This window comes from Manis pentadactyla, chromosome 17 (genome assembly GCF_030020395.1).
Source record: "Manis pentadactyla isolate mManPen7 chromosome 17, mManPen7.hap1, whole genome shotgun sequence".
Classification (NCBI taxonomy): domain Eukaryota; kingdom Metazoa; phylum Chordata; class Mammalia; order Pholidota; family Manidae; genus Manis; species Manis pentadactyla.
The window spans coordinates 57182040-57201630 of record NC_080035.1 but is presented as its reverse complement, the minus strand read 5'-3'; the positions used below and the strand labels follow the sequence as shown (position 1 = coordinate 57201630).

General features: G+C 42.2%; 1 protein-coding gene across 6 annotated transcripts in view; it reads left to right on the top strand.

Annotated features, from left to right (window-relative positions):
- The window catches only part of NALCN (sodium leak channel, non-selective), a 290775-nt gene that overhangs the window by 239244 nt on the left and 31940 nt on the right, over positions 1 to 19591 (top strand). For all 6 annotated transcript variants that reach the window (XM_036893731.2, XM_036893732.2, XM_036893733.2 and 3 more), the window contains 9 exons: positions 7372 to 7473; positions 7884 to 7953; positions 10458 to 10549; positions 10639 to 10761; positions 13153 to 13209; positions 13449 to 13569; positions 13666 to 13797; positions 14723 to 14890; positions 16503 to 16607. In XM_036893731.2, the coding sequence (XP_036749626.1) occupies positions 7372 to 7473; positions 7884 to 7953; positions 10458 to 10549; positions 10639 to 10761; positions 13153 to 13209; positions 13449 to 13569; positions 13666 to 13797; positions 14723 to 14890; positions 16503 to 16607 (970 nt within the window). The remainder of the gene's footprint in view (positions 1 to 7371; positions 7474 to 7883; positions 7954 to 10457; positions 10550 to 10638; positions 10762 to 13152; positions 13210 to 13448; positions 13570 to 13665; positions 13798 to 14722; positions 14891 to 16502; positions 16608 to 19591) is intronic.

The window sequence follows — 19591 nt, the reverse complement described above, 5'->3', positions numbered from 1 at the left end:
GTTTAAGGCATTTAATTTGCTGAATTTTAATAGATGCACTAAATGCATATATTTCCCATGAATTGATTTTCTCTTTTATTTGTAGTACTAACATGTGATAAGACATTAAGGCCTCTTTCATTTTCAGTCTACAATGAGGTTCTGGTTGCCTCTGTATTTTCATGTCTGCATATGAAACATCTTTATGAAAAACACAAGATCAGAAAGAACTAATCTGCTGTCGCTGTTAAAGAGCCGTGCCCATTTACTCAGGACTGGGCTGATTCACAAAGAAATGGGCATTCACTTCCATAAAAATGCAGCTCTCTCCTGATCTCAGCACGTGGCCTTTCACCAGAGGAGCCCACGCAGGAGCATGTCCTTGTCTCTGCTCTGGAAGGTCACACTGTCACTCTCCCAGTGTCAGGTGGGAGCCCTTTGCAGGAAACACTCGTCTTCGATTCTCTTACACAGTTCTGCAGCCATCATTTTACCTAAATACCACTAAAGGTCTGTTTTCCTGTTGTCTGTTGAAGTGATTACATTATATTTACCAACATCCAATGATAATAATACTTTACAAGGTATTACCTTGTGGAGTTGAAGGCTTGAGTAAAACCCCCTCAAATTTACTGCTCTGCAAAGCATTGCAGTTCCTTTAGGTGGTAATTATGTCCAATACCAGATGGTGTCATGTAATCTAACTTTTCTACAATGAATGAAAATAATTTGAAGACTCACAGGCCTCTCTCTCTCAGTGCCGAATGTACAGGCTTTCCCACACTCTGGTTGTGGAACATTAACAAAGAAGACATGGAGGCAAAGAAGAAAGAAACTGAGAACCCCCCGCTACTGTTTCTACAAACAACTAATGATGTTTAAAGTCTAATAGAGCTCCAAATATCTCTCTTAGAACCATGATCTTCAAGCCAATTTTAAAATATTTTAGATGGAGAAATATCAAGAAAAATAGGAACAATTTCTTAAGACATGATTCTCTTCCCTCAGCCCCCATAAAAGATTTTACACACACACACACACACACCACATACACGGCTGTCATATAAGGGGCCATTGAAATTCCACAGCACAAAGGCAATGCGGAGAAAAAAAAAAAGAATCAATCTTTCATAAGTTTTTTTCAAAGGCTTGGCAAGAAACCAGGGGTAATATTTTTGCAACTGGGAATGTGTGTTTGCTGAAGAATATTCCCACATTTGAATCATCATCAGGGGTCCTAGTCTTGTTTTACTTTCAAAGGTAGAGAGGGCATAACTTTAACCCCAACTGGGAAAAGGAAAATGGCTCACTGTAATTCCCCTCCGGGGAGCAGGAATAAAGGGATTACATATGCCTGCATAATGGAGAATTTCCTCACTCAGGCAAGACAAAAGACTTCATTATTTTTCAGCAGACATTTGTGCCTCCCAGTTCCAGAAGCCAAGCAGGCCGACCCATTTTTGTACAGTAGGCATTAGATGGAGTTGCTTAGAAACTGGCCTTCTAGTTCTTGCCATTATGAAGAGATACAGAGAAGACGTGGAGGACCTTGATACGTCGGCTCCAGTGGCCTCTACCTTAAGAAAAGCCAGACCTTTCCTGAGGACCACCGTGTGTCTTGTCAGTACCGTTTAGCTCCACTCTTCCTCTAGCCAGCACATAAACATCTTATTCTGTAAACATATTTCCTTTGTCCTTAGGTGAGACTAAAGGCATCCATTAAAGTATCACAATGTAACTTAATTGAGTATTTTAGTCCTTTTCCTTCTGACTAGGCCTATTACTAACTTTATTAGTAACTGTAATGATGTGTTCATGTCATTTCCCATTGGTTAAATAGTAGAAGTCTCAAAAATTCCACAGTTATTTAATATTTCAGCTTGGCAATAGATTCCTATAAGACACGATCTATGGAGACTGTGTGCCCACGACAGATCAGATGTCCTGTTTAAGAAACAGAAATTAGTCCAGCTCAGCTTATGTTGGCTTGAAGGTTTAACAGCTTTCACATACAATATTGATAAGGATTTCCACATTTTCTGCTTGCAAGAAGCAATGTCTGAGCTTTCTTTTCATTACTGTCTCAGGGTCTCATTTCTTGAGCGGCCTAGTATTCTAACTTGAGATAGAATCAAGATTATTTGACTTCCTCCATTTAAAAAGCATATTTCAAACACATGCTGGGTTTTTTTGTGATTATTTCCATGCTTCATAGGCATGAAGTGATCAAAAAAGAAATTAAAATATTTGATCTCTACAGAATTTCAAGGTTCATGCATTTAACAAATATTTGTTGAGCACCTACTGTGTACAAGGTGAAGTAATCAGTGAGCAGTAACAAAGTTGCCCCCTGCCCTCTTGGAGCTCCTTGAAGCATGGCGACTGTGAGGAGCTGAAAGGCCAAGGAGGTGCTGCGGAGAGAGTGGGGTCCCTGACGGTAAAGGCCGAGACTGGGAAGAGGGCTCGGAGGCAGACCCCACAGGACTTTGTGAGTCATGCCGAGTTTTTAATCTTTCTCTGAAGAGCTATCGGAATTGGGAGATTTTAGGGCAGTGATGATCACAGTATTGGTTATTTATTGCTGCATAACAAGCTACTCCAAACCTTAGCGACCTAAGCGACACGTGGGCGGGAATCTGGGCGTGGCTTGGCCAGGTCTCTGGCTCTGGTCTCTCACCACGCTGGGGGCATTTTGACTTGAATGGGAAGACTCCCTTTCCTAGCTCACCTGGTTACTGATGAGCTTTAGTTCCTCAGGCTGTTAGATCCATGCTTCAGTTCCCTACGAGCTGGGGGCAGGCGGCCGCCATCGTTCCTGAGGAGTGCATCTCCCCCTAGACCGTGGCGCAGCATGGTGGCCTGCTTCATCAAAGAGAGCAAGAGAGTGGGAGAGTGAGGAGGAGACACGACCTGGGGTGACCCGTCACATCCCATTTGCCTTGCATTTGTTAAAAGCAAATCACCAAGCCCCACCCACACTAGAGAGGTTACACAAGGGCTCAAAAACCAGGGTGGGGTCCTTGGGGGCTGTCTGAGATTCACCTACCACAATGACGTGACAGATGTCATTTCCTTGCTTGGGATAATAATGCAACACAATTTTTGAGAGTGGATGCATGGAGACCAGTAGGTCAGAGTCAGAACAGAGCAGAAGAACCCCCCCAATATGGTCCTCTGCCAAACTTGCTGTTCTGTCCTCTGCCCACTGCAGGGCGTCTTAACACCAACCACAGCAGGGGACAAGATAGACTCTCACCATGCCTCCAGCGTGGTGAGAGACTCAGAGCTGGAGACCCAAAATAAGCTTGGTGACTAGCATGCTGCAGGAAAATGGAACATGCAACATCACTTTTCTGTGCTTTCACACAGGAGAAATAGTGACTCCTCGCTTTCTGTTACCTATCAGAAACCATTTGTATCGAAGCTTGTGATTAGATTACACATGTCAAAACACTGGTAGTTCACAGCTTGGGTTACAATACATGTTTGTATATAATTAAATTGCATTTCCTTTAAACAAAGCAAACTTTTACCATACTTTGGTGTAACCTTCGTACATTGTGTTAGAGTAAACTGTATCTTAGGAAAATCTGATTGTCCCAGATTGAAATTCAGCACTTTCTATGAAGCCTATTTTCCAAAATAGCAAAATATTTTATATTATCAAAGAATTTGATAATGGCTTATGTATAAGGGTGTCTTATTTGTGCAAAAGTCCCAATGTGGAATTCTTTCTATGCACTAGTCCCCCTTGCCCACAGTTTCAGTTACCTGTGGTCAGGCCAGGTGTGGAAGCAGATGATCCTTCTGACACACCATCAGAAGGTCAGCAGCACCCCAATGCTGCATCCTTTACCTCATTTCATCACATAGGCATTTTATCATCTTGTGTCCTAACAAAAAGGGTGAGTGCAGGACTATAAAATATTTTGAGAGAGACCGCACTCACACAACTTCTATTACAGTGTGTTGTTATACTTGTTCTATTTTATTAGTATTATTGTTGTTAATCTCTTGCTGTACCTAATTTATAAATTAAACTTTATCATAGATATATATATGCATATAGGAAAAGCCTAAGCATGTCTGGGGTTTCGCACTCTGCTTGGTCACAGCAACCGCGGGGGGTCTTGGATGGACAAAGGGAAACCGCTGTACTTGCTCCGGTGACCAGGTGTCCGCAGGCAGAAGTATTATGCACCTTCTTTCCCGTGTTCTTTCTCCCTGTATCCCCGCTCCTGGCCTAGATTTATTTCCTTCATCTGAGCTCTTTCCTTCCTCCAATGGGAGCCCATTTTTGGCAACTAGTCTCCTTCTAAAATGTAATTATATTTTTCCCATATGTTTCCTTTTAGATGGAGGAATGTATCTTTAGAAAAGCTGTTTTTTTCTGTATCATTACCTGTTGAAAAATTATTATAGATAAGTAGCTAGTTATTAAATCTAATGGAAACACTGCCTAGAAGAGAATTTTGCTTTTTAATTTCAGTAAGATCCTATCACGGTACTTAGAAGGGAGACAAAACCTTCAGGAGCCTTCACATGACCTGTCTTTCATGCGCATCCCTGCAAATCGCCTTCACCCAAACGTTTATTTAGCAGTTTGTCAGCTAAGAAACCCCAGCGTTCACCTGTAGAGTTCCCTAGTTCGAAAGTCACTGGACATACTTCAAGGAAAGAATGAGATATCAGAGCGTTTGGTCCAAGAAAAGACTCAGCAAGAGGACTGCTGAATGAAGATGGAGACTGTTTGTACCATTGTTTTGGCACCAGACATACGGGTGCCATGCTGAAGTAGGTGGCTGTCACCGGGGGTCAGAGTGCCACTGAGCCTGAGGCATCAACGGTGACCCTTTAACATCAAGGCAGGAAGGCCCCGTCCCCCTGACTTCGCCTTGCTCAGTTCGCACGGGAACACTGGGAGCCCCAGGGAAGGAGGCGGTGGGCAGGCAGCCTGTGTTTGGAGAGCAGGCCTCTGGCAAGGTCCTGTCCGAGTAGTGGAAACTCCCGAGGTCTATACTTGGCTCGAGCAGAACTCTGAAGGCACTTGTGACGTGTTTTAGCTGGTCCAGAGTTACTGAGCATTTTATTCTTTTCCCCATCATTACCTGGTTTGAAACTGTGCTATCAAACTGTGCTATAGAAGAAAGTGGCAGGAACAGGAAATTAAAGTGAATGGCTTTATATAGTCTACACATCAAAGTGGCTGTCTTAGTCTGATTAAGCACAAGTGTTCTGATTATAGGTGGAGCTAAAAATGAGTTCCCATCACCTCACCCCAAATGAGTGAATCATACAGAGAACAGACATTCCCATGTGAATTGCAAAGATTCATGTCACATGTATGGCCAAAACTCCAGCCCACTTTAGTATGATGTTCTGGATTGTCTAGACCCAGGGGGAAAGAGGACTGATCTTGAGCCCAGGGGAAAAGGGGGATTTCTTTCTTGCCACCATGTCAGCCATACTGTTGGTGAAGGAGATGGAAGAGATGTCAAGGGTGGGGAGCCTTTCCAATAGTGGGCAGTGTCCAGGGAAACCTACCTGTGTCTTGTTCAGTCAGAGGAAGGGACCTCAGCAGGATCCACAGAGCCACACCAGTGTGGACGTGTTATGTGGACTATGGTGCTGGGATATCCATTAGGTCCTGGGCCAGGAGATGTGGTCCTAACTCTTCTCCGAGACTGCCAGGGCATCCTCAGACTGGGCTGTTGGCCACATAGCAGCAGCCCTTATCCACTCTCCCATTCCAGAGGTACTAGCTCAGGTGGGTGTGTTATAATCACATTGTATGTTTTGTGTTTAAGACCTGTGGGTCTCAGCTACTTTAGGGGAGTCTTGTGTCAAGAACAGAAGTTGCTAATACAGTGGCCAAAGGTTAAACTTCAGTGGTTTTCACAGATGGCAGGGATCTCCATACCTGTGCCAGAAGAACACTGTTCTCCAAATAGGTTTTCCAGGGTGCACTCATGATTTTTCATCCTTTGTCCAAAACACGATTCTTAGTACACATAATATGAGATTGTGCCAACCTTTGTCAGCCTAACTTACAAATGCATCTTCCCATGTGACACCATGACAGTCCAGGAAATAAGCAGTCTCCGCACATGGCTGCTGCAGATCCATGTTGGTCAATAAAACTTTGACTTGGATTTTACCTCAGCGTAGTCCATGCTGCTTACTAAACTAAGAGAAGTGATTTGGGGGACATTATTTCCTGTAATGCATTTCCACTCATTAAATCTGTATGACTTTTTAAAGGTATTCACCATAATGATCTTCACTAGCACTAAAAGCATTTTTATATACTTGAATATACATATGGTATCATAAAAGCTGCTGTTCTAAGTGTGCAAAGCAGACATAGGTCTTTTTCTTAAAGTTCTTAACTGTGAGTCAGACAGTTAATTATGTAATTTGAAGCCAGTCTAGAAATGCATTTTAGGAAGCAGATATATGAAAGTTTTATGTAAAATGGTGTCAGAAGTACATGCGTTCAAGTGTTGAACAAATATGGCATCATAAGATTTGCATATCATAAAATCATTGCATTTTAAGTCTCCAAGTTCTTCCAGGACACAGGTCTCCTAACCCCTGTGTTATTTTCTTCCCACTTGACTGCTACATCAAGGGAATTCCTGTCATTGCCAGTTGGAGAGAGCTTTCTGGAGAAGAAATTTTGTTTTTTCTCCGAATCATTCACACCCCAGGTGTTAAGTCACCCAATTATCTTCACTCATTAGCAAATCTGAAATCAACAGAAGCCCAGTTGTGGCTTAAAGAGAATACGTTTTTAAAACTTTTCAGAATTTTGTGATTGCAAAGAAAGTGGTAACCGGTTACCTGCAAACCACAGGCTATGGACTGAGGTTTCTCTAGGTACTAATTCCAACTTTAATTATTTCTCTTTACCACTTATCTTGCCTCCAACTTTATGCCTTCCTATTTTCCTGGAGTTCTACAAAAACTCCTTGGAACATATATTCCCTCATCCCAGGGACCTGGGTGGACAAATCCTTCCCTAAGGGCTTTTATTAGAAACCTCCCATGTTTATTAGAAACGTGATGCTCACCTATGGTTAGACGGGCCCTACTGCTTCCAGAATCCTGACAGAACCCCTCCTACTCGGGCGGTGAGGGGGTGTCGGGAGAGGCAGTGGGGGCTTTCTGTGTACTTTCCGGGACCTCCACATCGCTATGGCAGATCTACTTTGTAAATGTTCTTGACACAGGTCCTAAAGCTCCTTTTCCTTTATGACTTGGTGTCATTGGCTGCATTTTGCCTTATCATTGCTGTACCCTTAAGAATAACAAGAGTAACAAGTGGTTACGTATTATTCATCCCGAGTTTACAGATCATGCATTTATCTCGGGCTCCCTTTTCTTCCCCAGAGCGTGCACTCGACAGCGCATGCTGAGCGGATCATTCGAGGGGCAGCCGGCAAAGGAAAGGTCAATCCTCAGCGTGCAGCATCACATCCGCCAAGAGCGCAGGTAAATACACGGGGAGTCAAGGCCGCAGAGAAACCAAGGGAAGGGGCTTTCCAGGAAGTGCCCCCTGTGCACAGCCCCAGTTAGCAGACAGACAGGGGTGGAGGGCTTGGCTCTCCCGGTTCATGGCAACGAGGGAAACAATCAAATTCAAAGATTCAAAAAAATCTTTCAAAAACCTTTTCCTTGGTGATCGCCAAATTCTCCCTTCTAAGTTTAGAGGGAAAAGTTCTGAACTTTGTTCGATGAGATCAAAGACACTGAATAGATGAAAGCTTCCGCTATAAAAAGAAATACTAAGCTTTTGTGATGCTATCAGAAAAGCTATTTTATTTTGTTTTTATAATGGTATTTGTTTAAAAGTCAAAGTCTGATCTTGAGCTGTATTGACCAGTTGATTGCGATTATTGTAGGTCACTAAGACACGGATCAAACAGCCAGAGGATCAGCAGGGGGAAATCTCTTGAAACTCTGACGCAAGATGTAAGTTCTAAGCAAGTCTTTGGATTTTGAAAGCCTGATTATGAAAATGTATTTAAATGATTGTTCAGACAATCGCAGCACCTACATCCACCTGTCGCATTGCCATGTCTTTTTAAGATTTTAAGACTTCCCTCCAGAGGGAATTAGGAAACTTAGGAAGCAAATTAAGTGGCCAGGTACAATAAAGTGACCATTAACTGTGGAAAAATCCGCTGTCCCACAAAGCCCAGGTCTTCATTAAGGTAGTGACACAGAAGTGATGTATTTGTATTTGACTGAAATTAAAGACATTTAAAGTGTTTTATATGAATGATTTTGGTTATTAATTTTAAACATTTATTAATTTCCAAATATTCTAGATCCAGGGTCTATAAGTTCAGGGATTTGCCTCCTAGGAAATAAAATCTTATTTCTAGAAGAATTTTTCTATCACAGACTGTGTAAGATTTCCCCAGAATGTCTGTCCTTTCAGAATCTAGGTCATTCGTTTATGTGTGAACTAACTCCGTAAGGATCTATCAAGTGTTTGTATGCGCCTGGCCCTGTTCTAAATGATGAGAGGTAGTGGCGAGAGGAGACAGAATCTCTGCCCACCAGGAGCTTACATTCTAGTAAAAGATACAAACAGTAAACAAGTAAGCAAACATATTATCATTCCTGGGAGTGATTTTTATTTATTTTCCATCATCTCTTAATTGTTGTGACGGGTTTGCTCTGTCCTGTAAAGGAAAGAAAATGGTGTCAGGACATCAAATTTAGAGATTATGGGGACAGGGAGTATTAGAGAGGCTGATGAGCATTCACAGCCCAAATTAGCCCACAGGCCCAAATGAGGTGAACGAAGGAAACCCAAGCAGACAAAAGTCAGCCCTGTGGTTAGACTCGCCAGACTCAGACTGTCCTGCGTGGGGATGGCAGCCAGAGAACTGGGTGCACATTAAACATTATCATTAGTGCACCTACGCCCTGGTTAAGGCGTATGTCTGGGTAACTTGGCTAAGAAAGCCAAGTCTTGAATGTTCATAGCCAAGAATGACATTTGAGCAAGAAGGTCCAGCAAGAGAGCATTAGCAAGCCTTAGGGTGTTTGGGGTTTTTTCATTTTTTATGCTTCAGCCTTTTTCACCATTTTATCTCTTACTTCTTAAAAGTCTCTGGAGTTTTCGCATAGTCCATCTGCATTCTATCTGCAGAAACTGTGATCTAGTCAGAGCAAACTGTCCTAAGTGTTCCAGGCAGACCTGAGAATGTTAGAAGTAGGTGGTGGGAACACCTGATATCACCATTAACCCGATTTACATGGTTCTCATAGTGGCAAACATCTGTTAGTGCCGTGACTTTTAAGCCAGAGCTCTGTCGGGTACTATCTACCATACTGTCAGCATGGAATCATGATCAGATCCAACACATGGCCCATGTCCTTACAATCTGGGGGTCATACATAGTGCATGGAGAAAATTTCAGGGCAACAATTCAGAGAGGCAACACTCGTTCAAAGCACTTCCCTTTCATGTGATTCAACAGAAATATGTGATCTACTTAAGAATCAAATGAGAACATGGCTTTGAAAATATGGATTTAAACATGCACAACAGAAGGCCCTATTTGAGTAGTATCAGTTCCAGAAGCTTATTTCTTCTTCAAAGGCTTTTTATTATATTTTCTACATATACATATAGCAAAAACCCATCCCCCATCTTCCCAATAGCAAAAGGTCATGGGGTTCTGCTAATTTCGTAAGAAATCTCTCCTAATGTCTTTTCCTCCATAATATAAGCAATTAAAATAGAGAGTATCTTTTTCACTTATTCCAAATAGCAGAACATACAGGTAATTAAATCTAAGGAATACTTTCCATAAAATCTATCAAGTTATTTGAACAGCGGTTCTCGATCTCCCATGGAGAGAAAACCAGAGTCAAGGTCCCTATCGTCCAGCCTCCCTAACCCCTCCTGCCTCCTCTGCTCTGTGGCCTGTTCTCTCTTGACCCCACCCTCACGGGCATCCTGGCCATTCCATGCAGTGCACACAGACCTACACCCTCCTCTGGAAGGGCCCAATTCTGCAGTGATCTCACCGCCTGCATCCTTCCAGCTTCTTATTGAGGCCTGCTCTGACCTAGTTAACCATGGAAACTTCCAGCACTTTCTGTCCCCTTTGTTTTGTACCATAGCACTAAACATCTTCTAACATTCTCACTTGCTTTGATTTAAATTTTGTCAGCCTTCCCTGACTAGAACACGAGCCCCACAAAAGCAAGAGTTCTGTCTTCCTCCCCCCACTTTTGCCATATCCCAAGCACTATAACAGTGCCTGGCACATAGTAGTTTCCCAATAAATATTCTTATTGAAGAAATACCCTTTAGAGGAAAGAAATACCCTTGCTAAGGTGATTGTGGCCATTATAATGTATATAAAGATATATATTTCAGTTTTTTAAATTATCTTTCCTAGGTCTTCAAAAACATCTTCCATTTTAATATACCCCCTTTGTTTTACTTCTAGCATTCCAATACAGTGAGATATAGAAATGCACAAAGAGAAGACAGTGAAATAAAAATGATCCAGGAAAAAAAGGAGCAAGCGGAGATGAAGAGGTACAGGGCGTTATGGGGCTTTGGGGTGCTTGCTTTGGAATGGCAGATTTTTCCCTTGGCCTTACTCACCCATAAATCTCCCCTTCAAGGAAAGTGCAGGAAGAGGAGCTGAGAGAGAACCACCCTTATTTCGATAAGCCGCTGTTCATAGTTGGACGGGAGCACAGGTTCAGAAACTTCTGCCGGGTGGTGGTCCGGGCACGCTTCAACGCGTAAGTGCGCCCCATTTCAGCCGGGTGCTCGGCCTGAGCCGTACAAACAGCAGGGGGGGTTGTCATGTGAGGAAGAAGGAATGTGTAATCCTAATGGGGTCGCAGGATAAACTGTGGGCTAATTAATCATGCTGCTCCTCTTTGCTAAGCGGCCTACCAGGTAGGAAACAAACAAAGGTTGCAAGGAGTTCCCATTTATATAAAACTCACGTTTCCAAAGCACTTGCCAGACATTTTTATTTGTTCATTTTAGCAGTCACTAATATGTTTAGCTCAGCATTATGAACTCCTTATTTTACATAGGAAACTGAAAGGAGACTGGATGACGTGGAGAACGGCATTGCCCGCATCGTCTTTTAGACCTAGTTTCCTTGTGGTTTATTCTGGAATAATGTAAAGTAGAAATAAAGTCGACTAGTGCTTCTGTTACCAACGGGTACAGGAAGAAAGCCCACCGGAGTGCCTCTCTCCCCCACACGTGGAGGAAATGCTGGGGCTGCCCGTGTGTTCAAGCTGGGGGGCGCTGCGTTTGCGGCAGCCGGCCCCCATCTCAGCAGGCAGCCAGTGGATGGCATGGCATCTTTGCCGTGCACAACTTCACGGGAATATTCTGAAGACCTTGAGGGTCCCGGAGCAAATGTGAAAACTCTCCATTAGGCAGTTGGGCGTCCCCTGATGCCGTCCTTATCAGCATATGATGATCACTACCCGTTATGGGCTGAATCATGCCTCCTCCCCGTGCTCCACAAATCCATATATTGAATCCCTAACCCCCAGTATGTCAGAATGTGACTTGTTGGGAAATAGCCCCGTTGAAGTGGTAATTAAATTAAATGAGGGTATTAAGGTGGCCCTAATCCAATAGGGCTGGTGTCCTTATAAGACAAGGAATTTGGACACAAACCCCTATACAGGGGACGCAGCGGGCCACTACAGAGGTGAAGACACATTGGGAGAGGACAGCCATCTACACGTCAAGGAGAGAGGCCTGGAGCCAACCCCTCCTCAGCACCCCTGGACGAGCACTCCTGCCGCACCTTCGTCCCAGACTTGTAGCCTCCAGGACTGGGAGAAAATACATTTCTGGTGTTTAAGCCATGCAGCCTGTGGCACTTGGCTGCAGCGGCCCTGGGACACTGATGCGCTCCTGGAACATTTCCGGGTGGGCGGAGACCTCAGGAGCCGTTTGGCGTCATGTGTGCCCCGCCTCCCCCAGTATAGGAGGCGTCAGGTCGCCCCAGTGAAGGGCTTGGCTCAGGGACACCAGCAGGTCCTGGCTCCCTCTGGCTGCCGGCCTGTCGTTCTTTCTACTATTCCAGGAAGACCTTCCCAATTTAAGCCACCTGAGTAACAATGATTTCAAACTTCCCTGAGTTTTCACAAAATAAAGAAAGAAGCTGGCAGGTAGAGTAGATCTGATCAGTTACCAGAGTGGGTTTTCCATCTGGAATCATCCTGGAAGCTGCCTCTGGGTTAACAGCTAACTACTAACCCTCCCTTCACTGGGTGTGGCTAACGCTCCTTTGTCAGCAACGCAGCTGATGTGGACCTCAGAAGCCTGTTGTCATTTGGAGCCGTTGTCACTGAAGATGGGCCGTGGGCTTCCTGAAAGGGAAGCTATCGGTCCCTACCCCCAAGAAATTCTGTAGACATTTGACCCTTGCACAACATGGGTTTGAACTGTGCAGATCCACTTATAGATTATCCACAGATTTTTCTTCAATAAATATATCAGAAGTTTTTTTGGAGATTTTCAAAAATTTGAAAAAAAAATCCTTTTCTCTACCTTACTTTATTGTAAGAATACAGTATAAAATGCATATCACATACAAAATAGGTGTTAATAGACTATGCTGTCAGCAAGTCCTCCAGTCAACAATAGGCTATAATAGTTAAGTTTCGGGGTGCCAAAGGTTGTACATGGATTTTCAACTGTGCAGGGGGTCAACACCCCTACCCCTGCATTATTTAAGAGTCGGCTGTAAATTACTCCACAAGATAGCAGCTAAATATAGGATGAAGTACTCTCTTTAATTTATGGATATTTAATTAGATAAGTATGAAGAACATTCTTGAACTGCTAAGGCAGAGATTTTAACATTTAATTTTGTAATATCCATGTCAGAAATTACTGAATGGAGCCATGAACTCTAAAATCAAGTATCTTGAGAAACTTAAAACTTTGCTTTCATAAGCATCAACTGCAAACCTTCTGGTTTTTCTTTCATCTAATGTTCTCTGCCTTCCAAAGAGACACAAAGTTAACATATGTTATAATGGACATTTTGTAGAGGAAATTTTATGTAAATGAGATGTCTATAAATACTGTACTGCCAGGTTATGATATGTTTGCTGTGTTGCTGAATTTTATATGTGTGTTCTCTCTTGCAGATCTAAAACAGATCCTGTCACAGGAGCTGTGAAAAATACAAAGTACCATCAACTTTAGTAAGCATTACACTCTGTGTTCCATGCACATTTGAAATTTCCACATACTATTTTATGCTGCATCAAGATATAAAAATTCCCTTTCTTTTCTTGCTATATTATACTATGAAATAGACGATTGGGGGGCTTCATAAAAAATGGCAGTCTCATTTCTAGAATCACAGAAGCATTGTCCCTGACTCTTCCAGTAGCCTTTCCTAGAGCGCTGGTGTTTCTCATTGTTGTTTGGTCTTTGGCAGTGATTTGCTGGGACTGGTGACTTACCTGGACTGGGTCATGATCATCGTAACCATCTGCTCCTGCATTTCCATGATGTTCGAATCCCCCTTCCGAAGAGTCATGCATGCACCTACTTTGCAGGTACTGCTGCTGAATCTCAGCTCACAGTTTGGCAGAAAAACACTGAGCTGCAATTTTTCCCTTCATTGTGACCCAACTGGCTTTTACCCATTTCAGATTGCAGAGTATGTGTTTGTGATATTCATGAGCATTGAACTTAATCTGAAGATTATGGCAGATGGCTTATTTTTCACTCCAACTGCTGTCATCCGGGACTTTGGTGGAGTAATGGACATATTTATATACCTTGTAAGTTATTTCTTAAGTGTAAAATGTGATTGTTTTGTAAAATCCCCTGCATTTCTTGGTCCAGGAGTAGGATATATGAGCTGCATGGGCTTAGATGCCATAACTGAGCACTCAAGAGGAATATCTGTTACAGGCAAATAAAGGGCACGCATGTAAAAACTAAATAAAAAGAATAAAAATACTTGTGGATATGGTTCCAGATACATGAACCACATTCATTTATGCATATGATATACATTAATAAGATCTAATAACAAACCTAGTTTGCAACCCATAATTCTTGTGGCTCCTATACCAAAAAAAACCTACATCGTATAATTGATGAGCCCTTTATACTAAAAGCAAACTAAGGTGAATGTGGTTGGACCGCCTTCCTAGTAGAAACTCACAAAATACCTGCCTAGACAAGGTAACTATTCAGTTGAACAAATGGGGAAACCACAGGAAATTTGAAACCAAATTTTATTTTTTTCTGTATGTCCAAGACAGAATAAAATCAGTGTCTTTTCTAGTGCAACAAGGAGAATTATGACCACCAACATGTAGCATATTTATATAGTTAATAAAACTGTGAGATTAAGCATGTGGTTTAGTAGCCTAGATCAAAGGGATTTCCATCCTGCTGACATCAGTGGGGCCTCCAGTGTGTAAGTTAAAAGAAGCAGAACACAGTGGCAAGCACACACACACAGGGTGGACACCCCAATTTCATTCCTGCGTATACCTGATGACTTGCCTGTGGGGCGAGTACCACACCGGTTTCAAGAGTTTTGGGGTAATAGACTGCATAGACACCTGGCAAATGCTGGTCCCAAGGAACAGGAGAAATCTCTGCTAAAGGACAGTTGGGACCAGCTGCCTCTCTATAAGTATCGAACGTAGAAGATGACTTGTCTGAATTCCGGGACTTCATTTTTCCCTGTAGGTGAGTTTGATATTTCTTTGTTGGATGCCTCAAAACGTGCCTGCTGAATCGGGAGCTCAGCTCTTGATGGTTCTTCGGTGCCTGAGACCTCTGCGCATATTCAAACTGGTGCCCCAGATGAGGAAAGTGGTTCGAGAACTTTTCAGCGGCTTCAAGGAAATTTTTTTGGTATGTTACAGCCACCCTCCCTTTCCAGCTCACATGTTATTGCCGGAGGATTAGAAAGGCATTGACCAAACACCACACATGTCCACGGCTTTACCTGTGGGTACTGGGGGCTCAGCAGTATATTTAATTCAGTGAGCATTTTAGCGAACTCAAGAGAAGCCCTCTGGAAAACATGATGGAAGGAGAATCCCAAGGGACACTATTTGCTGATGCTTCGACCCCTAACTCTGGGTTTTAGTTTCCGCATCTGGAAATTAAAGGTATAAAGACTGAACAGCATCTGCTTCACAAACAGTGTTGAGATTTAACACATTTGGACTCACAATCTCATTCTGTGCATCCCAAATTCATAGAGCATAGAATCTGGCTCTAATCTTTGGAGTGTTAACACAAAGCAACTTAAAATATATGTGACATACAGGTCTCCCTATTTCAAGTGACCTCACTATACAGCAATGAATGCTTACAAATGAGACTGAGGGAAAAACATTCTTTTTAGTTGGACACACATTGATATAGGGACTTCTAAGAACAGGGCTGCAGATAAAACACTGGGTAAGAAGCTCAGTGCTCCCAATCCGTTACGGAAGGATCACTGCCTTAACAAAGGAGTGATCAAAGGATTCTCGTTCCTATGAGCGAGTTCTGCTTCTGCATAGAATACATGAATTCATTTACATGAGCTTGTTTTATATCTTGCTTTCTAGAAACACACCTGTGGTGAGAGAACACCTGTAGTTGCAGTTGATTCTAAGGTATTAAAGGCAGGTTGTAGTGTTACTATAAGCATAATATTTTTTAAAGATGTGTTTAAAATCCCATACTTTCTTTGTGCTGGAGCCATAACACAGTGGGCTCTTCACGGAGCTGCAACTGAAGGAAAACAGAACATCGCCTGACAGCTAATGTATGTGCATCTTGGAGCCCTGCTGAAATTTAGAAGAGAATCTATTTGTGCCTTTCTCCTGATGATGTTTCTGTGCAATTTTAGTATATTTAAGGTGTATGTTTAGATCATTGAACCAGTACAGCTCGGTGGTTGGTGCAGTATTTAACACTTCGCCTCCACTTTTTTCTGCGGACCAAAGTAGTCATCCAGCAGGGGGAGCACCAGTCAATTAACAGATTTGCTTTTCAAGATTATCAGGCCTCCTCCAGGTGCAGCACATTTCTATGTCCTCGTGCTCACAAGAAAGCAAAACCTCTGTCCCTCTAATGTGTACTCTGCTAATAGAGATGTGAATCCATTTTGAGAAAATGGGGGGAAATAATTGTTTAAACATTTTTTGTTCCATTAAATAAAATAAAGCAAAGTGTTTATTTCAAAATCAGGCAAGTCCAACACATGTCAAAAATACCTTAGCCTTAGTTTTTTTGTGTGCAAGTTGTTTGTTTTTATTCTAAAAATTCAAAAGCTGTCATTAATTTCCTTCTTTTAACATTCCAGCAAAGCTAATTGAATGATCAGTGGTGGAGAAGTTAGAAGATAGCATCAAAAGACCATGAATTTCATACAATGTTATCTAAAAAGTCCTCTACATATCATTGTTCAAACCGAACATACTGTTTTATTTTTTACCAAGAGATTTGATATCTCTCCAATTTCTTTCAGGTCTCCATTCTTTTGCTGACATTAATGCTTGTTTTCGCGAGCTTTGGAGTTCAGCTTTTTGCTGGAAAACTGGCAAAGTGCAATGATCCCAACATTATTAGAAGGGTAAGATACTTCTTTCCGTCTTTTGAGATAAAACTTAAAAGAGTTTCCCACCCCTTGGTCAGCATGCATGGAGGCTACTTTGAGAGCCCACTCACAAAACCTCCAAGAATTCTCTTCCTACAAACTCCTTGTGCTTAAGACACACGTAGCCTCTTCTGGCTAGCAAAAGTTTGGAAGTTTAAAAGCACACCTCAGAGAATGCTGCTCTTTCCCCCATTCATTCCAGAGTTGAGCCCCTGTTGACATCGCCAGCAGTCACCTAACACTCCAGATGTTTATTGCTGTGAACCTCAGAAGCTTTTCCTGCAGGTCTCCCCTAACTTAATCCTGCCTCTGTTAACACATGAGATGCATCAGCATGCAGCCCCCCAAAAAGGGCAAGGGATAGAGTCTGCCTTTCACACCCTTGTTATGGCTTGTCCACTCCAGCGTTCTCACCATTAGGAAGCCAGGGTCTGGCCTTACCTCTCAGCAGCCTGGAATCTTCCCCATCGGATGACTAAAAGAGACCCAAGTTTGAATACTTCCCCTGCTGCAATTTTCTCCTTTTTTGGTCAGTGCTGGGAAGAGGACGCCCGCTGCTGGAACAGTCCCCACACTGCGATCGCTGTACATAATGAATATGTTGCATCTTGGATAAGTTGGACAGCTCACCTCCAAATGATCTTGCAGGGACTCAAGTTCTTTTGTCTTGTGTCCCCACCCTTTGCTCTCTTCAAAGTCCTCTTCTTGAGCTGGCAGATAAGAGCAGAAAACCAGCTCCGTCTGAGAGGGCTATGAGCTGAGGGCTATGAGCTGAGCGTACACCTCACTTCAACCCCCGTTCTCCTGGAAAGAGGCTGGCCTCCCCATCACAGGGGATATGTAGTTTAACAGTGCATTCTGCAGAAAACCAGACACAGTTCTGTTAATAATTAGCCACTGCTGCTACACTTTCCATCACCCCTTTATCTTAGAATTTTGCCCTATATTACAAGTAGATTAAGGAAGTAAACCAAGTACTGTATAAACTAGCAAAAGCATTTTCTCTTTCATCCAGGTGAAATAATGCCAGAATCCCATTAAAAGGCATGTTTCCTTTTGGTCTACTAGAGCTGGACTATAATACATTTCCAGCAAACATGGCTAACTAATACAGATTTTATATCAGTATGAAGAGTCCTATATTTTTGGGCTTCTAATTATAAAAATTATAGTTCTCTAATGGTTATAAAATATAGGCAGCATTTTTGTCCAGACAAAATACATGCTTGATTATGTTAATAATGAGGATTTCAGGAATGGCAGGGCAGGAGAGACACACGTAGGCTGGGTAGACCATATGTTATCTCACAAACACCACCTGGGTCACTGCTTCCTTTAATACACCCCCTAAGGATTCCAGGAACTTTGATAAACCCAAGAAGACAGGGAACAGGCTATAAAGGTCATGGATTAGCTAACAAAGGAAGTAGTAAAGAGCTGATGCATTAGACCACAAGCTTGGATAAGGAAAGAATGGTTATTTTAGATCCACAGTGAATAGAGGCCAGGAAGATAATAACAACATTTCAAGATGAAGCCTAGTAGGAATCTTGGATGACTCAATATATTAATAATGGCCTCAGAGCATTGTGATTTTTTCACTGTCTACTCATACACAGACTAACGCTAAAAATAGAGGGACAAAAGCTAAGTAATTTGTCCAAGGTCACCTCAAAATAGGAGGAGAGAAGCTAGGATTCATGTCCAGGCAGCTGGCCCCACAGTCCAGGCTTTTAACCAGGATACTAGGCTGCCTCTCCCAATCAAAGGTGGGCGCCAAAGGGCTCAGAAAGACAAACTGGAGGAGGCCATGAGGCCAGGTATGTCATGGGGCCTCTATATGGTGCACCACACACCACCACTTGGAGTAATGTTGTGGATGAATATGTATAGGTATTCTGGAAAGATAATTGCAATGTATTTTAACTGGAAAAGTGGGCCGGAAAGAATAAAAATTCTATGATCTCATGTATGCATATGCACCAGAATGTCCATTGTGTTCGTCTTTGGGAAATCATAGGTAGGTTTATCTGTACTCTGTACGTTAAAGATATATTACTTGTGTAAGAAGGTTTTTATTTTAAAGAATTTTTTTAGTAATCCAAAGAGAAGCAATGTTGGTATTAACTAAAGCAATTGACATAAAAATGGAGATGTGGCCCATGTGGGATGGGGAAGAGCCATAGACAACTGTGAGATCTTAATGCTGGGTTGTTGATAGGGGGATGGTTCATGGACAGATATGAGGAAGCCAGGAGGTGCCATGTTTTAAGATCGAAGGTGACTTTAACAAATTAAAATGTGACGTTCTCTTGAAATATTCAAGTGTATACACCTTGAACCCAGAAAAGAGGTTTAGGTTTGAAACATGACAGTAATAACTAAAGCAGTAAAAATAACAAAAGGGAGAATAAAGACAGAAAGTGAGAAACTTCTTATAATGTTTTACTTTTTAAATCTTTTGCAAATTTCTTTATTGAGATATAATTCACCCACTTCAAGTTCACAGTGTGGTGGTTTTTAGCACATTTGGATTTGTCCAACCATCACCACAGACTATTTTAGAACATTTTCATCACCTCAAAAAGAAACTTTATCATTTAACTATCAATAACCTCTATGCCCTTATCTCCCTGACCTTCCATCCATAAACAACCACTACTACTATCTACTCTGTCTCTATAGAGTTCCCTGTTTTGGACTTTCTTATGAATGAAATCATGTGGTATGTGGTCCTTAGTGGCTGGCTTTTTTCACTTAGCATAATGTTTTCAAGGTTCCTCTGTGTTGTAACGTGTGTCAATACCTCATTCCTGTCTAGTAATATTTTGTTGTATGGATAGAATACATTTTGCTTTTGCATTTGTCCATTGATGAACATTTGAATTTTTCCACCTTTTGGCCATTACAAATGATGGCTATTTGTAATAATAATGATATAAACATTCGTGTCTAAGTGC